Source organism: Medicago sativa, chromosome 3, assembly GCF_051527215.1.
Source record: "Medicago sativa cultivar Bolivia chromosome 3, Bolivia_mono, whole genome shotgun sequence".
Taxonomy (NCBI): domain Eukaryota; kingdom Viridiplantae; phylum Streptophyta; class Magnoliopsida; order Fabales; family Fabaceae; genus Medicago; species Medicago sativa.
Window position 1 is genome coordinate 80,113,778 of NC_140751.1, and position 25,983 is coordinate 80,139,760.

Here is a 25,983-nt window from a genome sequence, read left to right on the forward strand (position 1 = left end):
CATTATTTTTTTTTTTTTGTTACAACGACTTTAGTTGAAATGCAATTCATACAATTGAACATTAATAAAGTTTGGACCACTTGTAAACATGGAAATAAAAAAATGTTTAAACTACAACGACAAAGGAATACTGAAATCATAAAATGGTACTAAAATTAGAAGAGTTATATCCTAGCTTCCTTGCTTACTCGTGACTGACATGATAAAGAAGAGTGATCTTTTTAGCTTTCTAGCTTACTTGTTCTTATCAATCAGATGAGAGTGGATTGACATGATATACTTTCCATAAATATTCAATTTTCCTATTAAGTTCTTCCATAGTAATCACCTTAGCCTTTCCACTACCATCATTTTGCTGTTGTTTCATTCATAAGAGGAGGGAATTCTTCATTCACGACAAGAGGGTTCATAAGAGTATCGACCTCTTCATTCACAACATGAGGGTTCACAAGATGAGGGACTTCTTCATTCACAGGAGGAACAACTTCAGCATTCGGGAGTGCGTATTTCGTTGGAACAAGGTCACCCGACCTCAAGTTTGTCAGAACGGGGTCCTTCCGCATCCATGACCATTTTTTCTGCATCTTGTGATTATCTAGCCAATCTGGAAAATGGAGGGTGGGGCCAGTCTTCATAAGAGCCTAGTTCTTTCCGACCCTGGTCACACCTAGAACCATCATGCATTCGATTTCATGGGTGTAGCGACTCTCCACCATTCTAGTTTTGGGTGAGTTCGACTTTAGTTGAAATGATTTGATATATGACAAGAAAAATAACTTAACATTTAAAGTCATATTTTAGGATGAATCATTGAGATGAAACGAAGCTCATGCGACGTTGAAAGGTATCATTGAGATGAAACAAAACTCATGAGACATTCAGATTTATTTTGAGTATCATTTTGATTTTTAAGTATTACTAAATGAATAGGCATAATATCAGTAAATGTAAGAAAACATTTTGAAAGGAAACAATACATCTCAATGAAGTTTGAAAGGAAATGATACATCTCAATAAATAAGCAAGCAATAGAGAAAGAAACAATGTTGTATTGTTCACTTACTTATTTGAAAGGAGAGATTTTCCTCTTTGAAATTTCATAATAATTAACTAATGTATAACCGTAAAAATTATACTAAAACGATAAAGAAATATGCTTGACAATTTAAAAATATTGTACTTAGAAGAGAAAAAAAAACAAGAATTTATTTTATGGATCTTCTTAAACAAAAACTTCTTATATATACCGGCGAAAAGACGGGCATTCACGTTCCCGTTTATCCGACAATTGTATTGCGCGAACGTGTGTAAACTACGAACGGTATTTTATATAAAATTTTGTTTTTGATTAAAATTATAAATACAAATATTCGCGACTTTCAAATTATAACAAACTCGAAAAACCAATAACAACAGTAATTTAACAAATATAATATATTTTTTTTCTTTTTTAATACCACGAACTATATAATTTTTATTTTTTTTGGTAAATAGAGATAACTACATTTAATCATGAACCAACTAAACAAAGAAACAAGAGTTAAGCTTAAACAAACAAAAAAACAACTTCTCACAACCGAATCATAAGAGTTTTCACCTTCTTGAATTGCAATCCTCGAATGTAGGCAACCATTTTGATATGGTTAAGGAGTTGTTGAACAGACCGGTAACAATTCTAAAATCTTCTTTCATTCCTCTCCTTCCAGATCATATACAAGGTCACACTCAACACCATTCTACGAGCTTGATGCATACCATTTATGCTCATATACATCCATCTCATAGCACCTTTCCACACAACATCATCATAATCATAAAAAATAAAAAAAAGGATGAGAATATGTTTCATTCTCCTTCGTACACAAAATGCAAACCTGATCAAATTGGATACCTATTTAAGTATCATATCACAAATTGACAATCCAACATGAATAATTAACCAAGTAACAAACAAACATTTTGGAGAGGCTGAATTATTACATATCATTTTCCTCTAACCAACCTTTGCAAACTCTGCTCTTAATGCATTATACATTCTCATAATAGAGAAATTAGCTTGTTGAAATACACTCTCATTAACACTTTGAAATAGTCTTTGCTGCACCAAAGACTTCTTTTTATCACCCACAAAGCTTATGCATGCACATGGGTAGCACATTCCTCTCCTTAGTGTAACATTCATGAACCCATTTCGCCCATAAAACATCCTTTTTGTTGGTCAAGTTCCAAAGAAGTTTACAAAGCTATATAACATTAATATATGAAAATTTGTTAAGTGGTATAATTAGAATTATAAAAAATTTAGCCCAAAATCTCCATCATCTTCATATATTGATAATATTGTTCTATTGTAGTGGTATATTTCCTATTTTAATGGGATTTAATTTTTTTTTTGAATAACTTGAATTTTTGAAGTTAAATATTGATTTTATAAAATAAACAAATTGAATTTGAATAATAATATTAAGAATAGTTAATTCAAAATACAAGTATTTTTTTTAGAAGGGAAAATACAGAGAGTTGAACATTTTAAAAAAATATTAATATTGTCAAAAAAAAATATTAATATAAAATCTAAAAGTAATTAATTAATTATTTACAAAGTTACCATATTAAGAAAAATAAAATTATTGATAAAAGAAAAATAAAAAGTTAGGTTGCGTTAATGTGAGAAAAGTTTATAGTATTTTATAATATTTTTTTGATAACCATGTTGATTATATTTTATGATATGATGATATAAATAAAAAAGTAGATTAATATTATTATTGATTATACTGTTACCATTCTCATCTGCCACTGTCAGAAAACTCCTATTCATCGAAGAAATCGGACCCATTTCGAAACCCTAACCCGAACCCGATTCAACATTCACCACCACACTCACTTCACGATTCTCTCTTCCTCCCATTTTGCACTGTTCTAAGCTTAATTTTACTTCAGCTTCTTCAAGTACACGTGGCGATCTGAATCTTCTTCAATTTCCATTTCAGCTCCAAAAACCCAGTTAGTTTTTTTGTTTCCTGAATTATGCTTATATCTATTGAATCTGTTATTTTTATTGTTTTTATATTGTTATTGGTGTTGTTTTAATTTGAATTAAGCTTAATTTTAGTTTTGGGGGTTTTTGTTGCATATTTTCGATCCCTAATTTGATATAGTAATTTTTTTACTTTATTGAATTTCGATTAAATTGCTCGTGATTTTCAAACGAATTTATATATATATTTTTTTTAACAAAAGTGATTTTTTTTATTGATCTATAAATTGAAACTGCTTGATTTTTTTTTTTTTTTGAAAATTTTAGGAACGAAGAAGTAAAAGTCAAGTTAGAAATTTACTGTTTTTATCTTTTGTTGTTTTCTTAGGGTAAAGATTTTAGTGTTCAAATTTGGGTTTCTTTGCAACCTTAAAAGCATGAATTTTATGTTGGTGATTGAAGTTTGTTTAATTTATGATTGCATTTGTGTATGTTGGCTTTAATTATGCAATAGAATGTGAGCTTTAACTGTTTTTCTTTTGTTTTCATTCCTAATTCCCAATTTGTCTGCAGGCGATGAAATGAGGTTTGAAGGGTTATGCAGGGTTTAGCTTTTGTCTGAAGGGTTTTGCGAAGTTGTTTGGATGGAAGCAAAAAAAGAGGAAGCACTTAAAGCAATAGAGAATGCCAAGAAAAGATTTGCTCATCGAGACTTTGTTGGAGCAAAAAGTTATGCTTTAAAAGCGAAAACACTGTGTCCTGGGCTGGAGGGTATATCTCAATTGGTGACCACTTTCGAAGTTTACATAGCCTCTCAAGTTACGTGTAATGGCGAACTAGATTGGTATTCTATTATGGGTTTAAAACCTTCGACAAGTATAGAAGCTGTGAAGAAACAGTACAAGAAGATGGCTGGGTTGCTCCACCCTGATAATAACAAGTGTGTCGGAGCAGATGGGGCGTTTCATCTTGTTTCTGAGGCATGGGCTAGGCTGTCTGGTAGTTATGATATGAAGAGAAATGCACAATTGGGTGCTGGGAATGGAGTTAATCACAAGGTTTTGTCTTCGGTTCATTCCTCTGGTGGTAATCAGGACACTTTCTGGACAATCTGTACTTCTTGCAAAGTTCAGTATGAGTATCTGCGCAAGTATGTAAACAAGAAACTCTCTTGTAAGAATTGCCGCGGGATTTTCATTGCCGTCGAAACAGCCCCAGCAAATGGTTCGTTCCCGTATAGTCCTTGGTCATATGGGTCTAGCAGTGGTTATGGAAGCCATTCATATGATGGAGTTACATATGTTCCCACTAATGGCGCCTATTTCAATGGTAATGGGGTCACTGGATACCATTCGAATCACGGGTATGAGTATGTTTCAAATGTTCCATATCAATTAGGCTCTGCCGGTTACGTTAATCAAAATGGATCAACTACCTTATCTGCTTGTCAAACCAACGGGAAAGCAAAGAGGGGAAGACCAAAAGTTAAATCAGGCGATGATAGGAAGCATTGCTTGACAGAGACAGTGGTCAATATAAGTTCAGATGTATCATTCTCCCGGAATGAACCACAGGAGGTTAAGCCGAGTAGACCTGAGAAGAAAAGGAAAGTTCTGGGAGCCAGTTTAAGAAATGTCCATGAAGGAAAGGGTTCAAAGTGTGCTTCAGAGTTGGCATTGGCTAATGGGAATGGAAGCGTTGGGCATGGCCAGAGGATTTCCAGTACTAGTGAAGTTCCAACAAAACAGTATTCCATGGCACCAGCTTTCGATGCAAGAAAATTATTGATTGAGAAGGCCAGGACAGAAATAAGGAAGAAACTGGAAGAGATGAAGTTGGCATCTGAAACTGCAGCTGCTGTTATTGAGAGAAAAAAATCTCAAGCCGATGCTGGTCAGGTCAAAGGAGAAACATGCACTAAAACAGCTCTGAATGTTTCTGATTATCAGTTAGAACATAGGAAAACGGTTCCAGTGACAATTACTGTCCCAGATCCTGACTTTCACGATTTCGATAAAGACAGGTCAGAGCCGTGCTTCAAACCAAAACAAATATGGGCCTTGTATGATGAGGAGGATGGGATGCCCCGTTTGTATTGTCTAATCCGCGAAGTTGTCTCTGTCAATCCATTCAAGATTAACATTAGTTACTTGAGTTCGAAAACTGATAGTGAGTTTGGCCCAGTAAACTGGCTTGTTTCAGGTTTCACCAAATCTTGTGGAAATTTCAGGGCCATGACCTCTGATGTTGTTGACCAAGTTAACATTTTTTCTCATGTTCTAAGCAGGGTGAAGGCTGGTCGAGGCGGTTGTGTTCGCATATATCCCAAATGTGGGGACGTTTGGGCTGTTTACAGAAACTGGTCAACAGATTGGAACAGATCTACACCTGATGAAGTAAGGCATCAATATGATATGGTGGAGGTTCTAGATGATTATTCTGAGGAGCTTGGTCTTTGCGTTAGCCCCCTTATTAAGTTGGATGGGTTCAAAACTGTGTACAAGAGAAATGCAGACAAAAGTGCCATTAGATATATACCAAGAAGGGAAATGTTACGCTTCTCGCACCAAGTGCCTTCGTGGTTGTTGAAGGGGGAGGAAGCAAGCAATTTGCCTGACAAATGTTGGGACCTTGATCCAGCTGCAACTCCTGATGAGCTCCTTCATGCTGCCATAGAAGCAAATGCTTCGTAGGGAGGCATGGTTGAAATATGTACTATTTGGAAAACATGTCAGCATTCTTCGAAAAAAGTTTTAGATTTAACTGTACACTGTCACACATAGTTAGAATCCAATGAGATTTTAACCACACTGACATTTTTAGAGATTGAGATCTTATTTTGCAACATTTCAAGTAACTATTGTTAGAGGTCGAGACAGATTGGCATTGTATTTGCTACTTGTAATTGTATTTCTGGTCAGGATTTACAGGCAAAGAATTAAAATCTGAAAGAAATGTTAAAGTTGTAACGTGACCAAAGTGAAGAAACAGTGATTAGAGTTATTGCCATGAATGTGAAAAATACGCTTTTTGTACTGTCAACACTGCAGTATATGAATTTGTAAACCGTCACCGTATATTTTCTTGGCAAATTGAAGGAAGAACAACTTGAAGTCCAAACCAATAGAAGAGATGCACAAGTATGGGATGAATTAAAAAAGAAAACATGTAAGAAATAAATGCTGTGTGGTTTCTTCATATGAATATGCAGAAACAATATTAAATTTCCTTTTAATCAATTATGTTTTGTTGATAATCAAAGGTCACTTGCCAAGCAAAAATTAAAACCTTCATAGTGCAAAACAATTCTAATAACTTTTGAAGTGCAAACTAGGTCAGTAGGCATGTTGTAGAGGTGTTTGTTGATTTAATTATATTTGTTTTCAATGGAAAAAAGGTATCTAATTCAATGATCAAGATCAACATAGCTGTTTGTGGGTTTAATTATATTTGTTTGAAGATTTTTTTAATATCTAATTCAATATTTAGTTTTCTTAGTTTGTTTTTCAGAGTATCATTTGCACTCGCACTCAACTCAACTGTAAACATAATATTTCTTTCAAGGATTTGCAACACATTTAAGAAATGTCACTCCCAAATACTGAGTTTTCACATATACAAATCGGAGTTCGCACCTCACACCACACGTTTAACGGATCAAAACTCACCCCACGCTTAAAGGACCTGAACTCCCAAACTGCTTAACACATGGACTACACTAATTTGAATTCTGCTCTTCTCCCAGCATGAGTAAAATTAAGTCACACATGTGTAAAATTAAGTCACGTTTGATTTACACATGCGTTAGTTAACTAGTGCATGGATATTTTGGTCAGTTTGGTTGGGTGAGAGCGAAACTTGCTGGAAGAAGATCATAATTCCACTAATTTTGGTTTCTGATTTCTTATTTGATCTTCTAGTCTCTATTCTTTTAATTTCAAATTCAATTCCATCCAATCTTAAATTCAATATTTTTGAGATGTTTAATAAATTATGAAATATATAACAAATATTAAAACACAACGAATTTAAGTCTAACTAGTAACTAATACTCCTATATCTAAAAAATATTAAAATACTCACAAAACATTTCATGTTTGTAAGACCTAACTCAACAGATAATCGAGATTGTTAGATGTAGATTCGATCTCGGGATGTCGTTTTTATATGTATGAAATTTCAAGCTGTGTTTTCCACTCTATAGTTAGTAAAAAAGGAAAGAACCACCATTCCATCCCCAACCACCAAGAAAACTCATCCCTAACATGGATGAGTTTAATTTTGGTACTTGAACACACAAAGGACACACCAATGACACACAAAGGACCACCAATGACCCCCCCTCCCCCTAATACACGTTAGCTCAAGTAGGAATCCAAAATAGGAGGAGCAATTGCGGGACTACTCTGCACAACAAAATGAGATAAAAATAACGTGATTGCTCATACAACCCCCTAAAAATGCAGGATCTTATCCGAAGCTAGTTTCCGACAATGTAAATACACTTACGAAAATTAATTTCCAATACTGTATTTTGACACTATTTCAAAAAAAAAAAAACTGTATTTTGACACATTTGACCATAAAAGAGAGTGTAGATGACACCAAAAAATAATAATAGCAAAGGCTAAACCGAAATATATGTTAAAATAAACTCTTCTGATTAACAATAATTTACCAACATAGAGACATGCTTGTTATTCTTGGTGGCGGAGCCAAAATTTTTATAGAGTTTGGGCAAAATTTTAACCGCAAATTCACATGCGACATAATATATAAATAGTTCATAAATCGAAATAAAAAAGACTCGTCATTTTGTAACAAAAGTACAATTTGAAATAAGAGATATAAAATATAATCTGCCAATAGTGTGCTAAATAAAATTAGGAGATAATTACCCTTTCCGAGACCTCTTTGCAGTGAATGTTCGAATAATATCAACATCATCAATTGACTTGAATATCTTCTGTTCGGTGTAACATATCATCAAATCATTTAACCACACATCGTTGATCTTGTTGCGCAATTTAGACTTGATAATCTTCATTGTTGAAAAAGCTCTTTCAACGGATGTTGTCGACACCGACAATATCAAAGCCAACTCAATGAGTTTGTAGACCAATGGAAATACCAAATGTTTCTCAGTTTGAACCATCTTCATAGCCGAACTTTGAACATCTTCACAAATATTTTGTCAATAGCACCATAAAAAATCTCTGCACGGTAATTGTGAAGATTAGTGACAATCTCCCCTTCTAGTCTTGAACGACCCCGAACCGGTATTTCTTCATCCATATTTGGCACCGCAATACCTTTAGCAACACAAATTCTAGGACATAAGAAAAATAAATTATCCCAACGACTCTCTCTCAATGTGGCCAATCGAGCTTTGACGACATCAATTAATTCCATGGCAAGCACAATATTAAGATCTTTTCTTTGCACGATTTTTGAAAGCTCTTTTGTGATACCAAATAACTTTAACATTAACTTCAAAATGAAAGCAAATTGAAAGCTCTCCATTTTTTCTATCAAACCTGCCGCATGCAATTATTATGATGATTCACAATTTCACATGAAATCTCATATAATATAACAAGTTCGATTAACACATGAAATTTGACTTCACGCCGGCAATGTACAAAATAACAAAAAGATGTGTAAAATAGAATGCTATGTAAATGATAATTCCACCTCACGCATCCAATTTTTCAACTAACACAATTCTCAATTCTAAAACCTAAAACATGGAAGGAAGGAAGGAGAAATTGGAGAATCAATTGACTTACCTTTAGAGTGAGTGAGAACGAAGAGATTAGCAACCAAATAACAAGAGAGATTGAAGAAGAAAAGAGACAGAGAGCTAAGACAAGAAAGAGACAGAGAGCTGAAGAAGAAGAATGTGTTATTGTTGTGCGGCGTGAATTTCAGAATTTGCCCATTTTTTTAAACGAGTTAATGAGCTATTGGGTTGGGCCATATATACATAAAGTATCGATTGAGCCCGGGCAAGTGCCCGAGGTCGCCGGGTGTTGGAACCGCCCATGATTATTCTAATAACAATCATTTACCAACATAGAGACATTTACCAAGAATATACTACCTCTTATTTACCAACATAGAAGACATTGGAGACGTATTTCAAACATATGTTTCATACATGCCTTATTGTTCTGTTTAACAATAAGGCACGAGAAGTAAATATATATTTCAATATAAACCCTTATGTATAACAATCATTTACCTTTTATAAAAAAAAAATCATTTACCAAATCATGAATAAACTCTTCTATAAACTATTGATCGGATTTTCATAAAAGCTAGTTTAATAATAAATCCATTTATCATCTCTCTCGGATAGATGTTAAAATAAACTCTTTTGTACAACAATCATTGACACATATAGAGATGTGTCTGAATTCAAACTCGCTACTTATCAAATTTAAAGAAGGTAAACCATTCAAACATATAACCCATGAACCCCAATTAATAGTCCAAAAATCTCAAATTCTCAATTGATTGAATCACAAGCCTTTGTCAAAATTAACATTAAAGATTAAACGCTACCTTAAGAATCAGTTGTAAGTCATTATTATTATTATTGCACATAAAGTAAACAAGACCATTTTGCTACATAGTTTTCAAACAATTCAAATGTAGAAATTATTGAAGAAATCCATTTAAAAAACCCATACATAATTGGCACCATGTGTTATTATTATCACATACATAAAACCAGAAAATAATTTCCTAATGCAAAAACTGAGCTAATGCATTCTTCACCAAGTAGTTTGCAACAATGCCATTTGTTTTCTCTGTTGGATGGAATGAGTCCCAAAATACATATCTAGAAGCATCCATACAACTGAAAAGACTAGCCCTGCTACATGCATATCCCATCTCAAACATTCCAGTAGCACAACAAGCCATTGAGGCCACTTGAAACCCTGCACCATACATACGAATATTTTATTTATTTTTAAATCAAGAAATATTTTAATTATATGAATAGAAATGATATTTTACTCTTTTTTTTTAGACAAATATAAATAAGTTAGTGATTATGTTACTTTCGGGCATCGAACCAAAAACCTTCCGTTTAAATCTTCTTCAATGTCTTGAGCTACCTTCATTTTCTTATCTTAATATACACCATTGCAATTTAAACTTTATATATTGCGAATATAAACTTATATAATTATTTTTTTAATGACAAATGTTAATATGTTAATCATCTAAAACTATATGTTTTCACATACATACGTGTAAAAAAATATTTTTAGGCAGACATACATATATTCATCTGAACGAAGAAAGTAATTTTTTTTTCTTCCAAACAAAGATAAATATTTCTGTGAGAATGAAATAATATTAAGTGCTATAGTATGCATGCCATGCTAAATTGCTAAGCAAATCAAATTATGAGCAACTTACCATATTGGCCTGGTTTTTTAACAACACCCAACAAAACATCATAGGGATTTGAAAACACCAATCTGATCCCAGGAAGGTCCTTCTTCAATTTTGTGGTTAATTTATTGAGTTTATCATTGAACTCCAATGCAATGTTATTGTAATTGGACACACAATCATTCCCACCAGCAAAATTAGTAGTTCTCTCCAAAGGCAAACATCCCATTGGAGGTAAACCTCCTAGGGATATTTTCTTAGCACCAAGATCATAAAGTTTGTGGATGAAATTTTGAGCTATTCCAGCAAGAAAATTTTGATACTCACTAGGTGTGTATTGAGATGCCCTGCCAGGAATTGCATAATAATTCTCTAGAAAGTCGTTTGTTCCTAGACTTATTATGTACAATGCTTTGGTAATTGTCTCTTTTGCCTTTTTTTCTCCAAGATAGGCACCTAGCTTTTTTTGGTATTCTTTGTAGTACTCCAATTGCTTCCATAATGGTATAACTGACTGAAATCCAGATTTCAAATTAATTAATATTCTTCCTCTTACAGACACATATTAAAAATAAAAAAAACTTATGATGCAATATATAAGATAATGAAATATGACAAGTAAAAACTGAATAAATCTCGATAATTGATTTGAGATCGATCAACTTGCATGATATCTTCACTAAACAATATTTTTTTTTGGTGGTGAACACTAAACAATCTTTAATCACCTTTGATTTGAAAAATGGACTGTCAAAATCAATAAATATGTCATGCATGTATTGTGTAGAAACCAGATCCTTAATCTTTTTACTTTACTATTTTTAAGGTTTTTGTAGTCACTTCAAAATTACTAGCTATAAGACATTACACACTGAGATTGGTTTAGTTGTAGAATTTTTTGTGAATTCATAAATTTATTAGTAGCATTAAATAAATATAAAAATAACAAATAAAAGATAATTAAATGTATATATATATATAATGTACCAGGACATCTGAAGTGGCATTATCATAACCAGTAGCAGCTGAAGCAAAAGAAACACCAGTTGCAAACTGTGAGATGTTAAAGCTAGGATCCAAGTATGCTGGTATGTATGGTTTGATACCAAATGCTTCTGATATGAAATCAGTTGCTATTCTGCCATTGCTGAATCTCCCAGTTGGTTTCCCACCCAGAAAATCACGTCCATATGGCTGGAAATTGCTCCGTGCAACCGTCGATATAAAATTGTTGTTCCCGGCATCCACGGATGAGTCTCCGAACACTATGATCGCCGGAACCTTAGCACCATTTACTAAGGAGAGATCAAGCCATTGAAGCAAAAGGATGCACAGAATGTTGGTGTATAGAAGCTTCTTTCTCTGTCCTCCTTTCATTGTCATGTGTAGTAACCAACTGTGTAGTGGTGTGACTTGAGTTGTGAACTTGTGATGGAATAAATATTGGTTTGAAATACCGAGAATATCTGGTTGATCCGAGCGGAGAGACTCTCGCACACTTTGAGCAAGTGGTTATAATTTAAAGTGAATTGTGTTATTTGAACAATTAATTTTTGACATCCTATATGATATCGCACATCTATATTCTAACTTCTTATTCATATAACTTATAAAGATTTTGAGAATACACTGAATGATGTCCTTAACTTCGATGTTTAAATATTTGTGTCTTTAAATTTGACGTATAGTTGAGAATGGATAATTTTTCCTAATAATGATATTTGAACACACAAATTCAACACCGTATATCGTTCCCTCAAATTTAGTGTTAGTCGGATTTTGAGGCGGATAAATAATTAATACAAAAACCGTATATGGTGTAGATTTAGGAAAAATGTGTCAACAAAACATTTATGATTACTTTACATACTCAACAACTCTTTGATAGAGACTCATCACATTCTTAAATAGTGATGATGAATACCCTCTCAATCTTTATTGGGTTAAGATCCTCTTTATAAGAAGAAAAAAATAAAACATAAGCCATTAATTGTTGTAACTTTTTACATATTTTTACAAATACATTCTTATATAAAATTGTGAAATATTAAATACATCCTCTAATATTTAAAAACAACCATTAAATGAGAATTAGATGAAGTACTTCATATATTTATCTATAGTTGATTGAGAGATAACTAAAAATCCGAGTAACAGTTGTTGCAATTAATTCAATATCTTCCCATCACTTCCTTCATTAATTTACCAGAGCTCATTGACCAATATAACTTGGTTAAATGTTTGAAATATTAATGGAACATTGGTTTTTAGGTGAATGAGTTGTTGGGAATCATAATTATGTTTTTGAGAGCCTATACGGTGAGAGTAATGTGCTTTTAAAGTAGAATGGGCACAGTGACCCTTTATTTGGGTTTGCATGTATATGGTATGAGGATGAATGGGGTGGTTCCTGTGGCAAGTGTTTGCTTGGTGAATTTTAAGCTTCAGTGATGCAGGCTTTTGAAGAAAATTTAGTGCAAAGGCTAGATGAGTAGATAAATTTACTATCAGTATCACAAACATAACGTTAAGAGGACCACTCTCAAACCAAGAATTTGTACTCTTTAAATTTATTGATGTATCAATAAATATTTCACGCCATTTATTGTATAACTATACCTTTCCTACAATTTTTTAAGAAGTTTTATGAATATACTCCTAATTAATATATATATATATATATATATATATATATATATATATATAAAAAATTATAATTATAAAAGAACAACTAACTTTTGTTTAATAACCACACTAAAATATTTTTTGATTTTTTGTAACATTGGAGTTTGGAGTTGAGTGATATGACAATCATATGTAAATAGAAACACCGGTAAACGTTCTTAAGACAAACAAATGGTGAATTGTAGGAGTAAAAGAAAATTAAGAGCAAAATTAATCAATACTATAAATCTCGTGTTATAATAAATATCGATAAATGTTCTTAAATCACATGTATCTATAACTCAGTTGATACAATTTTTTTGACTTTTAAAAATGATGATACCGTAATTTTTGAGGATAGCTGTGTTAAGTTGAATTGCAACAATCGTATGGGCTATGGAAGTTGCAATGGGACTCCCACCCACTCTGGTTTTGGCGGCATTTTTTTCGCAACATTAGAGTCTTTTCCTCTCGGCTTTCTCACGTATGATTTCCTACTCAGAAGACATTTTGCTGGCTGAACCAACAACAATCTATCACGGCTTGTGCATGGCTATTGACATGGGTATAGATGATTTAGCTTGTTACTCGGATTCCCTCCTCTCCATTAATCTCACAAAGGGGGACACTCCGCATTATCATGTTTATGTTGTCCTCATTCAAAACATCAAGGATATATTGGCTATCAATAATTTTACAGTTCATTATACTCTTAGAGAAAGTAACCAAAACACTGACTTCATGGCAAAATTAGGGGCCGCATCCAATGTTGGTTTCGTCATCCACACCGTTCCTCTGTAAGACCTCCTCTTACTGCTTTGGAGTGACGCCTCGGGAGTCTTCTTCCCTAGAGTCTAGTTTCTCTGTTTTTTTTTATTTCTTTTTCTTTTGTCTTTGTTTAGCTTTGTAACAAAAAAAATCACATGTGCCAACTTGAGAACCACTGGAAGTAGCTCGTAAACATTAAACATTGTTTTATTTTATTTTATTTCTTATTTACAATCAAACATATTGTTATTAATCTATTTGCATGGAAGATGCTCTTATATCTCACCATAAACACCGATGTGAATGTTTGATGGCATAATCCTGATGTGCGTATCAGTTATCCTACATTTTGATTTTGATGTTTTTGTTTCAAGTTCATTTTATATATATATATATATATATATATATATATATATATATATATATATATATATATATATTTGACAGAAGGTTCATTTTATATATATTTTGTGCTTGAATGACTTCGTGAAAATATATTTATTCATCATGACTTCTTAAAAAGGACATAACATAGTGGACTGTCTAATGTAACACCCTATTTCTATTAAGCGGTAAAACGCGCGAATACATCAGAAATATTCTAGAAATAGATGCTACGTCTCCGAATAAACCACAATTCATACATGCATAAAGATCATGTTACACAACATAGCAACGGAACAACATATAATTCATAAACATCTCTGGATCTCCAAACTAAATACAAATGTATCCTCCAAATCTCAAATAACAGAATATCTCAACAACTCCGAAATACAAAGTCAAATAAACAACATGCAAAGACTATCCTAGATCAGAGCCCTAATCTAGACACTTGCATGAAAAAGAGGAACTCCACTCCTCGGCATCAACAAGCAACAACTAAGCATCCTGCACTCCATCTACCCGTCCATACAAAAAGGTAGGTGGTAAACCACTGAGGGTTAGCATTACATCATCATAATCCACGAAAAACATTTATCATGAACATTGGAAATGAAAGAATATATTCAAGAATAACAATTCATACATATTATTCATAAGTAATCACAACATATACATACTATCATTCCAAGTTCATCTCCACAAGTGTATCATACACATATATCCAACTCACCTTGTCAATCAACAATTAACAATCAATAATTCAATCCACAATTACAGTTAGCAAAACAATCATCACACACATTGCAAATGCAATTCAATCCACCAACAATTTATGCAATGATTCTAGACTCATCAAGATGCATGTGGTACCAAATCACCTCAAGGTCGTCACCTTCGATGCAACAAAAACATCGTACTCACCTCAATTGGATATAAAATCCGCCACCATCAGTCTTGGATATAAAATCCACCACCATCAGTCATGAATGCATGAACATATGACTCAACTACAAATGCATATGTTCACACAAACAATAATCACCTCACCATCACCAATACATGTATATATGCAATCATCAACAATTCATCACCAATTAACACATATACAATCACCAACAACATCAAAAATCACACAACATAAAGTTGTCACATAATTGCACCACCAATCATCTTCACATAACATATAACAATTCCCCATAAAGGATTCACAATCAATTGATTCTCAAAAGTTATCTTTAGTCAAGTTCGTCTCTCCAAGTCACAACTTAAAATTAATTGAACAATTAATTCAAAACCAAGTAAACAAGCTCCATAGCCTATGCCTTGTATTCTCACAGTCCACATGTGTGTGCAGTAGAGGTTACGTAAGCATTTCATCGGCCAAATACGACGAATTCATAAAAATCACAAAGTTCGTCTCCATTATCATTTTTCAAAGAATTTCCCAATTTCTAAGTAAAAATAAGTAGGATCACTATATCACAGCTTAACCACCTCTGTTGCACTCTTAAAAATCAAGTTTTCAAAGATTAAAAACATTCCACAAGGATTGGGTCGACTTGGAACTAGTTATGCGGAATTTTCAATAAAACGTTTCAAGAGTAATTTCCCCATAACTTGCAAACCAAAAATCGTATTCAAGTCAAACCAACGCCCTTAGAAAGATAAAAATATTCTCTACAATTTTCATGTTTGCACCAAAAACCATTTCAAAACAAAAACGAGTGAAAAGACACGAAAACGCAAAAACAGGGAACACTGTCCTGTGTAGCTCGCAACTGCAAGTAGGTTTGCTCGCCATTGCGAGTGCTCGCAATTGCGAGTGAACTTTACTCGCCATTGCGAGTTATGACAGTTCCTCTCGGGAAAAACCCCATTTTCACCCCAAAACCCCAATTTTGACTTCCCAATGCCTAAATTTGATCCCAAAGTTTGTCTAAACATTTCTAAACATGAAAAGACACTCAATTCCATATAAAATTTGCCCCAAAACATTCTCTTAACAAAAATCATCATTTGACCCATTTTTCATCAAATATTCAAAAACAACACAAAGTCATATCAAACTCTCCAATTATGATTACCCAATGTTTTAATCATCAACAACAACATCTATCAACAACAACAGCAGCTAAACATCATGAATTCACCAACAATTCATCACAACAACATCATCTCATATCACCATTTTTGGACAAAAATGCAAAGTATACATATAACCACCACTTAAGCATGTAATTTCATCACTAACAACTCAATTAACATTCAAATTACATACTCAAACATTGCATCAAAACATGAACACGAATTTGAAAGCAATTAGGTTCAATTCAACAATTTCACAAAAATGGGTAAAGAGAAAAAGATGTGAATTATGGTTGAAATCTAACCCTCTTACCTCTAACACCAAGATTCTCTAACCCAAACTTCAATTTTGCTCCTAGATGTTGAATCCCCTCTTTGCCTTCTAACCCTTGTTGTTGTTGTTGTTGTCTCTAGTCTCTATCTCTTCTCTTCCCAAATGAAATGAAATGAATAATGTTTGTAAAACCTAGTTTTACCAACAACTAAAGTTTATATACATGCTCTACTCAATTGGGCTTATCTCTCAAACCTTAATGGGCCTAACCCATTTCTATTCTAACACCCAAAATGTCACTACCCACTTAATGGTAATTTATAACACTAACGGTCACTTAATGGTAATTAAAATAATTACTACCCCCTCTCTAGTAACTTGGTAAAATAATACTCTTACTAAGCACTAAAAATAATCCTCATCCAAAATTACAAAATTACCCCTGCTCTCAAAATGACCAAAATGCCCCTAAGTCCAAAATGACTAAAATACCCTTCTACACCGAATTCTACAATTCCCAACCAAAAATACACACAGAGGCAAATAATCACATAAGAGCACATATATCACACATAAATAAATAATAAAATAAAACTAGCGAAAATCGGGCTGTTACATCTAACCGCTCAATGCTTGGAATATTTGTTTGTTTAAAGTAGGTAGAAATGAAAATTTATTATATATTAAAGTTATATTTGTTTAACTTAAAATCACACTAATAAGCTTAATTTTATGGAGCTTAAGAAAGTAGTAATAAAATCAAAGTAGTTTCAAACAACAACAACAAACTTAAATTTATTTGTGTGAAACAAAATCACAAATATAATTAAAACAACAAAAAATAATAGAGCAGATGTAATACCCAAAGCTGACGAGGGCGGGGAGTGGCCGCCGGTGCACAAGGCATGACAATGTGCGACTCCCGACAGCTTCTAGAGGAACCGAATCACATCGGAATGAGAGGGATCATGAGGTCATGCAGGTATGAGACTGCATGGTTAAAGTAAGACTTATAAGAATTGTTGGGTACTACCTATATCAACAAGATGCATCTGCTTTTTGGTAGCCCATTCCATAAGAACTCCGCGGTTAAGCGTGCTTGACTTGGAGTAGTCTTTGGATGGGTGACCTATCGGGAAGTTTCCCGTAAGCGTGCGAGTGAGGACAAAACACGCTGAAAAGACTCGTGTTGGTTTGTAGGGTCAGTCGGCAATGCTTAAAGTGGTCTAGGATGTTACAGCAAAGAAAACCAACACACCAATATTTGTTTATCCAATTTGGACCAAGATGTCCTATGTATGGAGGAGAGACCAACTCTCTAATCTACTATAAAATGAGTGATAAAAAGATATTAAAAGAAATTAGATCCCAAGGTCACCAAAAAATCCTAATTTCTACTCATTTTTCAAGTCACTCAAACCCACAATGAATCCTAAAAGAAAACAAAAGAGAAAAGCTTTTTGATATATCCATTAATGAGACCTCACTACCTAAGGTGATTGTGAAGTGTTTCCCAACCCAAGAATTTCATCCAAAGACACTCAATCTCAAGGTTCTTTAAAAGTCACCTCCTTTGATTTTACAAGATTGCTCATAAAATGTTGAATTAAAGCTTATACATAGTCCATACTGAGGCAAAATCGCGTCACAATTTGTCTGAATCGCGAATCGATCTGCAATTTGTACACTGTACTGTTGGTGGCAGTAGGCAAAACTGTGCCACAATTTCAACAAATTATGCCACAGTTTTTGACGAACCAAAAACATGAAAAACAATGGCATCTAATCGTGTCGTGATTGCACCAAATCGTGCCACACTTTTTCAGTAACTTCATCACCAAATTTTAAGACTATTTTCAACATTTTTCACTTTTACTTTAAATTTGCGGTGATTCTAATTTTACTATCAATCGCCTCGTTGCAATTAATCTCCATCAATAAATTGCTCTTCAACAAATTTGATCAAGTTCAAACAATGTTTAAACCTTGAACAAGACAATAACTATATGAACGCATCCTACAAATTTTCTTCTAAAACAATTTTCTCAACTACAATCTCTTTCAATACCACACATGCGTTAGATATTTTTTTATTATTTTTAATCTTAAAATTTTTGTTTTAATAACTTTTTTTATAGTGGATAAATTTATACCGGAACATTTAAAAAAAAAAAAAAATTGAAAACTGAGTTTTTAAAAAATTTCAAACTAAAAAATAAAGAAATAAAAATAATTTGAAAGTCCTAAATTATTAATCAAAAAATAATAATGAAAATAAAATTAAAAAATAAACAAAGGTACTAGAATTTTCAAGGTGGTATATGCATGCGTCAGCGCATGCGTCGATCTCCCGGTTACATTTATTATCTCTCATCTCATTCTCCATTCAATTTACTCATTTTTTTTATTGTTTTCGTCTGCTCCGTAGCTTCATTTCGGACCCTAAGGTAATTTCATTCAATTCGATGCTGTTATTCATTCAACTAGAGCTGATTTTATTTCGAATTGTCCTTTTCTTTTATCTGTTTGTGGTTCAAGGATGTTTCACAATTAAGGATTGTCACATGGCTTTTTCTCTAATTTCCAGAAATTGGTTGTGGTAGTTGAGATATATTATATTTTTTTTTTTTGCTCATGATCACTTTCATTTTTTCATAAGGTTCACTTTTGTTGAATTTGATCGTATATGTGATTGTATAGAGTTGTTAATCGTTCTTGATTACGGATTATGGTTGAATTTGTGATGATTTTATTGTGTTGGGATATTTCAGTTTTAATTTCTTATCTTCCAACTCTTGGCACCCAAGACTTTGGCCTTGTTAGGATAAATAAACAACTTATTTGCAACTTATCATGATAAGCACTTGTGTATAAGCTATTTATATATAGCGAAAGATTAAATAAAGGTAAATAGTTCTCCTATAAGCTATCTTGGAGTACTTATGAGAATAAGCTAAAACCAGCATTTGAACAATGTCGTAAGTTGTTTTCATAAGTTCTCCCGAAGAGTCTCACAAAACTTATGTCTGTAGATAATAAGCTCAGAGAATCCAATTCAAACAGGCCCTAGGTTGTATGAATGAATGAAAGAATATTGAAAAGGGGAAGAGGGAAAATGCTAAAGCTTTCAATTGGAGTTAACTTGTATGTAAAGTTTTCCACAAGGGGTCAACCTACACACACACACACACACACACACACACACTCATACGTTAGATTTCGCTTACTATTTCTTTAGGGGCACTTTTTGTGTCAACAATAATATAATCAGTGGTAAGTGACTGGACGTGTTTTGTTACTGTATAGATTAAACATGCACACTCCATCAAGCATGATCAACATCTCTGTTACATGGAGGGGAAAGAAGTTTGTTGTAGACATGAATCTGGATGCCACTGTGAAGGATCTAGGGGAGGAATTGCAAAAATTAACGGACATCAAGGAAGATACCATGAAGCTTATCGTTCCACAAATTGCCGGAAAAACATCGAAACTGCTGGCTCCCTTTTCAACAGAACATGCACTTTTAAGTTTGCAGGAAACTTCCATTACCGAGGTACTACCATTTATACTACTATTCCATGTGGATTAATATTTAAGGACATGTAAAATATGGTTCTGAGTAATGCAGACAGAAACGTAGGTTTTGTTGTTCTAGAAAACTTTGCACTATGTTAGCTGGTGTTTTTCCTTAACCTATTTCAACTAAATTATAATCGAGTTGTCCGAAGGCATCCTCTGTTCTTATGATATCATTGTTGGGAACACATTCTTCAACACACTTGAGTAGATGGGGTTCTTCTTATATGCTATTATTCCAGCTGTATTATGTTTCTTTCCTTCCATCTTAGATTGCAAGTGAACTCTTTTTTTTTAATACGGAATGAAAAGACCAGAGTTTGGTATTTCATGTTAGGTTATTCGCATTTTGATCAAATATTATGCACTTTTTTCTAAGTAGATCTTTTGCTGAGGGGTAAGGAGTTACCATAGTGAAATGACAGTGGCCCTTTTGCTATTATCACAATTCATTTCACCCCAATTCCTATTCTCAATTGCTAATTTTCATACGCCCCTTCATTCAACCCACCTCTCCACATATATAGAGTTGATTCCGTACCTCTCCCTCGACTCTCTAATTTCCACATGTACTTTCTGTTATTCCATCTCTCCTTAACCCATTTGATTCATCTTCATCACTGGGCCTATAGAGCCTTCTTCTCTCGAGGATTGCTCTTTAGGCACCTAGCAATTGCTCACAGGCAACTACTGAACGACAATTAACTACTGTTCGCTGCAAAACGGTAGTTAATTACTGTTCGGCACTTTTAAATCGGTTAAATCACTTTTTAAACTGGTTTAACCGATTTAAAAAGCTTCCCGATAGGTAGTTAATTGCCGTTGGGGGTATTTTGGGTAATTTGAAGTGTTGTGAGCAATTGCTAGGTGCCTAAAAAGCAATTTCCTCTTCTCTTTTACCCATTAATTATGGGCCCATCATAAGGATTCATTAAATTGATTTTTCAAATAAAAGTCCTTCTTGTTCATTCAATTTAAGCTTGTAATTAAGCAATTAGAAATATAGTACAAGTACAATCGGAAATGACGAATGCGTTTGTTAAATTATTAGCTCATTGTTATTTTAAGTTAGATTCAAACGGTCTTTCATTAGGCCATATATCAATATAGTGTGCCTTGATCCATGTAGAAGACCACACATAGTGGAGAAAGACTTCGGTTGTTTGTTATCTTACCCTAAGTTTCTTGTTTGACTTTCTAGGCCAGGTCAATTATAATGATGGGTGTGTCAACAAATGAGGTTGAAGAAGTTCTGAAAAATGCAGAAGCGAATTTAAGAATAGCGGGATTTGAGGAGGAGGAAAAGAGACTGAAACAGAAAATTTCACATGGACCTCGTGTTTCATTGAAACTTCCACAAGGGCCTTATATATTTTGTGAATTTCGCACTCTAGAACTTCCTGGAGTGAAGGTATTATTTTACAATATGATTATTGATTATTAATTTTGAGCTCAACCAGAGAATCATTACTTTGTTATTAGGAATAGTGTTTTGGTAAAAAATAATACATTTTCTTTTGAACTGGGAAAGTATAGCCTAGGCATATGACATTTTCCCCATTAACTTTTGTTAATGAGTAATGATTATCCATCACTTTCCTTTCCACCCATCATATTTGTAAAATTTTAAGAAGATTTCTCAACGTATCATGAATGGATTTGCTTTCCACTACTTTCAGTTGAATCCTCCTCCTTCTGAGGCCCTGAAAAGAATGCACATGCTTGCTGCAGATCCTGGAATTGTTGCTGTCATGAACAAGGTACACACCATGAATTTTGACTTAGTTATATATTTGTGTCCTAATGATGGTAGGGTGCATATTCTGACAAATGTTTGGTTTGCATCTTATAGCATCGTTGGCGTGTGGGAATTATGACTGAGATGGCTCCCATTGGTTATGTTGGTGTGAGCCCAAAATGCATTCTGGGTTTTAACAAGGTATTGGAATCTTCGTGACGAGGAAGCATGGTATCTTAAGGGTGTGTTTGTTTCAAGGCATCAAAATGCATTCCCGGGTTTAACATTCCTTGGAATGTAACAACGGAAATCTTATTCCAGGGAAATTTTTTAGAAAGTGTTTGGTTGATGATTTGAATTTCTAGAAGTTCTTTTTTAATGAAATGTTATAATTACTAAAATATCCTTTTATATAAAATAGATATGTCCACAATTTTCTCTAATATTTTCATATTATTGTTGGTAACGTTTTTGATAATCTTAGTTCATCATACACCAATGCAATGCTTCCATGTTTACTTTTATTAATGCAATCAAAATTATATGAGTTTTAATGTTATAACAGAATACATCATCTCGAGTCAAAAAGTAATAAAATAAAATGCACCCAAAAAAAATGCACCAGCCTATCATCATTTATTCTGTAGCAAAATCTGTTCAAAGGCAAGGATTTTTTTCTTTCTACGTACCACATAAATGATAGTGAGACGTGGGTGGTTGCAGTTACTTTAGGGATAGAAATGGACTTTTGAGAAGAAATGAATGTCAACCGCCAGGAATAGATAATTCCCATCCTTTATGCTGGGAATGAAAACGGGAGTAATAAGCTTGAAAAAAAGTTACTGGGAATCATTTATTCCTTGGCATGTTTGAGTGTGCATGTGCACCAAACATAGGAATAAATTATTCCCATCGTAGATTCCCAGGAACTTAATTTTTGGAGGTGAAACAAACCCCCCTAAGTATCCACTTTTATTCTACAGTTAACTTCTCTCTTATTTTCTGTTTTACAGAATCATGGAGAGGAAATATCATTGCGACTTCGAACCGATGACCTCAAAGGTTTCAGGAAATACGAAAGCATTAAGAAAACTCTACTGCATGAACTTGTAAGCTATGCCCTGCACCACAAGTATCATGTGTTTTTTTTTCCTTGATTCTAAGTATTTTAAATAACACGGAAGGAGTATAAATTGCAGTTGTTATTTGAGAAATGAAAGCTATCAAACTAATTCATGTTTTATTTCAGGCTCACATGATACACTCCGAACATGATGCAAACTTTTATGCTCTGGATAAGCAGGTGTGTACACTTTCTTGAGTGTTTGGCTGTCAATCTACTATTACATTTTGATTTATTTTTGACAAATTTTCATTTAATTTATTGCTTTGGCAGTTAAATCAAGAAGCTGCTAGTTTAGATTGGACTAGATCTGCCGGCCACACTCTGAGTGGAATGAGGAGTTCTGAAATCTATGAAGATGATTTTATAGCAGTTAGTAGCAATATTCCTCAGAAGCTTGGAGGTAGTAGGTCAGATCAGCTAATGAATGCTCGTGAATCTTCAGTTATTGCTGCTTACCATAGGATGGCTAATGTTTCCACCAGCAATTCGGGAGGGTCTGAAGTAAATGAAGAGTTGGATCGTGATTATTCTAATTCTAATACCAGAGGAAAACCCGATCATATGGAATCTTCCTCTGAAGAAAACAAATATACTAAAACACCCATCATTGTTGACAAAGGACTTAATGAGCCTGACCCTGATGATCGTATTGAAAATGGAATGAAACATGAACCTGATCCAGATGATTCTTATCATGGTAAAGCAGCTGTTCTTTTTACTGTTTGTCCAGAAACTACTGATAGCAGGACTGTATTTAAACAAAAGCCTATTGATTTTGGTGTAACAGAACCATCACATTCTCAGACAAGTACAGTGAAGATGGATGCAACGTATCCCAATGCAAATGATTCAGAAACATCTTTGAAGTCTATTACTCCAGCTATTGGTAAGCGTTCTCCAAAAATGGGTAGTTTTAAATAGACAAATCCTGAGACATTGATAAACCTAACAATGATGACTTGGCGGAAAAAAGCAGCAATTCATACTAGTATGTTGTTGTCAGGAAAGCCCACTACGAAGCCAAAGAAAAGAAATAAAATAATATTTATTGGTTGATTAAAAATGGTGGGCACATGGAGAAATATCTCTCCTCCAAGGATTTCCCCTTTGAAATCTAAAAATTTGTTACGTCTTCTCGAATTACAGTTACCTGAATAACCAATACTTCCCATTGTTTATTTATCTAAATAATTTCCCTTAACCAACTATTTTGCTCTCTTTACTAATTATTTACTCTTCCCTTTTTTTTTTCTTTTCCCGAAGCAGCAACTACTCTTCTTCGCTCTTAATAATTTCTTGAGTCAGTTGGTTTCTTATGGTACTTGGCCCTAAATGTCTGAATGATATGTAAATGACAACCGTGTTTATAAAAGAACCTGCTCATGATGAATTTGATGCAGAAATGAATATGACTGAAGAACCTGATCCTGACGATTGCATGGTTCCCGCACCGATATTACCTACATTGCTGACTGATGAGCCAGATCCCGATGACCAAGAACTCCAGAGGATAAATGGTGCTATGACCGCTGTTTGTAACCGATTGCAGAAGGCCTTGGAGATGCTGAAAAGTGAAGTTAATCCAATGCAAGGCACTTCAACTCTCCAAACTCTGTTGAAAATAATCAGGTATGCTTATGCTCCATTAGATTGAAAAAGTATTGATACTATTTGGGTTGAATAGACATCCTCTTGCTTCAAGGCTTTAGCTTCAAAAAGTTTCAGAAAATATTATAGTAATTCTGTGTAGTCCTGACTTAAAGGATTCCATTCTCAACGTATCATTGTTGCTATCTGATTGCAGGAATGTGATCGAACATCCTGAGATGGAAAAATACAAGAGATTGCGGAAGGTATATAATCTATCCTACCTCTTGCAATGCTGCCTGAGGCATTGCTTTATCCTAATATTTCCCGTAATTTTATTTCTATGATCTATATAATAATGAATATTGTATTTGCAGGCTAATCCTGTCATTGAGAGGAATATCCTAAATAATAAAGGTTTGCATATTCTGACCATTGAATTTTAATTTCAGTAGTGCTGATTGTGTAGAACTGCCATCTAGACAGAACTTGTTTCTTCTGTGATATTTTTTTTGTAAGATCCTAGATATTAGGTTTGTTCTTTGTTGTAATTATGGTACAACTTGAACAGCAAGTATATGACTATAAACGGCTTAGAAATAAAACTATCGTGTCACGTGGCACGCTGCATGTTGTTTCTAGAGATAGAATTTGCCAAAACAACATTAAGATTGAATAAATAGACAACGTTCTGTAGCAGTTGACGCTATCATTCTATGTGCTAAGAACTGACTATTATCTTTTTTCATTTTTCTGGTTTTTCTACAGCTGCCTTGGAAATTCTTTCGGTGGTTGGCTTCAGAGAGGATGTTATATTTGACAATCTTGGGAAGGCAGATGCATACTTGGTGCTGAAGCGAAATGATCCCGGCTTATTGTGGCTAGCTAAGTCAACCCTTGAGTCAAGCAGCGCATGCTAGCTTTAAAAACAATTCTTAAAGACAAAACAAAGTGGCATGTAGAAGTGTACTATATTAAAGATGTGATTTGTATGTAAATGAGTTAAAATTGTCATTTTGTATTGTTTGTATGTGTCAAATGTAGTGTGATGATATATTATTCACCACAGAGAAATACGGGGGAAAGAAAAATGACTGTATATTATTGGATGGAATATTGGAATTGCAAATATATATAGAAACTTGGTATCATATCAAAATGGTAGTTGTCCTTGTTCGTTGTGCAGTGTGATATGTCATTCTGTTGAATTTTGGTGATTTTTGGCGCTATTAGCGATTAACTGCAAATGGGAGTTTACCATTCATGAGCGACAATTTGCCTTTTGGATTGGAAAAATGGAAATGTGGGTACATAATTTCCTGGCACATTTTCAGTTCTTCACTTGGTAAGTGATCGATGGTTATCAAGAACATGTGAGCGCTAGA

General features: G+C 33.8%; 3 protein-coding genes and 1 long non-coding RNA gene across 8 annotated transcripts; 2 read left to right on the forward strand and 2 right to left on the reverse strand.

The window, feature by feature from the left end:
- The first annotated feature begins 2,770 nt into the window (after positions 1-2,770).
- LOC146940685 (uncharacterized) lies at positions 2,771-5,935 on the forward strand. The gene is made up of 2 exons (XM_085754412.1): positions 2,771-3,006; positions 3,554-5,935. Exon 2 carries the CDS (start codon positions 3,625-3,627, stop codon positions 5,671-5,673), a length of 2,049 nt encoding a protein of 682 aa, XP_085610538.1. The 5' UTR covers positions 2,771-3,006; positions 3,554-3,624; the 3' UTR covers positions 5,674-5,935.
- Positions 5,936-9,555: 3,620 nt separating this feature from the next.
- Positions 9,556-11,914, reverse strand: LOC146940686 (GDSL esterase/lipase At2g04570-like). Its single transcript, XM_085754415.1, has 3 exons — positions 11,378-11,914; positions 10,415-10,904; positions 9,556-9,927 (listed from the first exon to the last, which is right to left on the reverse strand). The coding sequence occupies exons 1-3, from the start codon at positions 11,771-11,773 to the stop codon at positions 9,731-9,733; spliced, it is 1,083 nt and encodes a 360-aa protein (XP_085610541.1). The 5' UTR covers positions 11,774-11,914; the 3' UTR covers positions 9,556-9,730.
- A 2,527-nt stretch (positions 11,915-14,441) lies between these two features.
- LOC146940687 (uncharacterized) lies at positions 14,442-17,182 on the reverse strand. Its single transcript, XR_015032131.1, has 2 exons — positions 16,608-17,182; positions 14,442-14,724 (listed from the first exon to the last, which is right to left on the reverse strand). It is a non-coding gene; the product is annotated as an uncharacterized LOC146940687 (long non-coding RNA).
- Positions 17,183-18,837: 1,655 nt separating this feature from the next.
- LOC146940688 (zinc metalloproteinase-like protein) lies at positions 18,838-25,757 on the forward strand. Of its 5 annotated transcripts, none has more exons than XM_085754418.1 (13): positions 18,838-19,015; positions 19,875-20,124; positions 21,349-21,558; positions 21,827-21,907; positions 22,000-22,086; positions 22,899-22,994; positions 23,135-23,188; positions 23,282-23,708; positions 23,799-23,897; positions 24,412-24,640; positions 24,816-24,864; positions 24,976-25,015; positions 25,367-25,757. In XM_085754418.1, exons 1-13 carry the CDS (start codon positions 18,894-18,896, stop codon positions 25,516-25,518), a joined length of 1,896 nt encoding a protein of 631 aa, XP_085610544.1. In that variant the 5' UTR covers positions 18,838-18,893; the 3' UTR covers positions 25,519-25,757. The 5 variants fall into 5 exon arrangements, with proteins under 5 accessions (XP_085610544.1, XP_085610543.1, XP_085610546.1 ...); XM_085754420.1 differs by having other exon boundaries at positions 18,957-19,167; XM_085754421.1 differs by lacking the exon at positions 18,838-19,015 and adding an exon at positions 19,606-19,716.
- The last annotated feature ends 226 nt before the right edge of the window (positions 25,758-25,983 follow it).

Coding starts and splice junctions, on each gene's coding strand:
- LOC146940685 (XM_085754412.1), top strand. CDS start 3,625: ATGGAAGCAAAAAAAGAGGAAGCACTTAAAGCAATAGAGAATGCCAAG.
- LOC146940686 (XM_085754415.1), bottom strand. CDS start 11,773: ATGACAATGAAAGGAGGACAGAGAAAGAAGCTTCTATACACCAACATT. Junction 10,905..11,377: donor ATGCCACTTCAGATGTCCTG/GTACATTATATA, acceptor TCTGGATTTCAG/TCAGTTATACCATTATGGAA. Junction 9,928..10,414: donor TAAAAAACCAGGCCAATATG/GTAAGTTGCTCA, acceptor TGTATGGTGCAG/GGTTTCAAGTGGCCTCAATG.
- LOC146940688 (XM_085754417.1), top strand. CDS start 18,894: ATGCGTCAGCGCATGCGTCGATCTCCCGGTTACATTTATTATCTCTCA. Junction 21,908..21,999: donor TTGTTGCTGTCATGAACAAG/GTACACACCATG, acceptor TGCATCTTATAG/CATCGTTGGCGTGTGGGAAT. Junction 23,189..23,281: donor TTTATGCTCTGGATAAGCAG/GTGTGTACACTT, acceptor TTGCTTTGGCAG/TTAAATCAAGAAGCTGCTAG.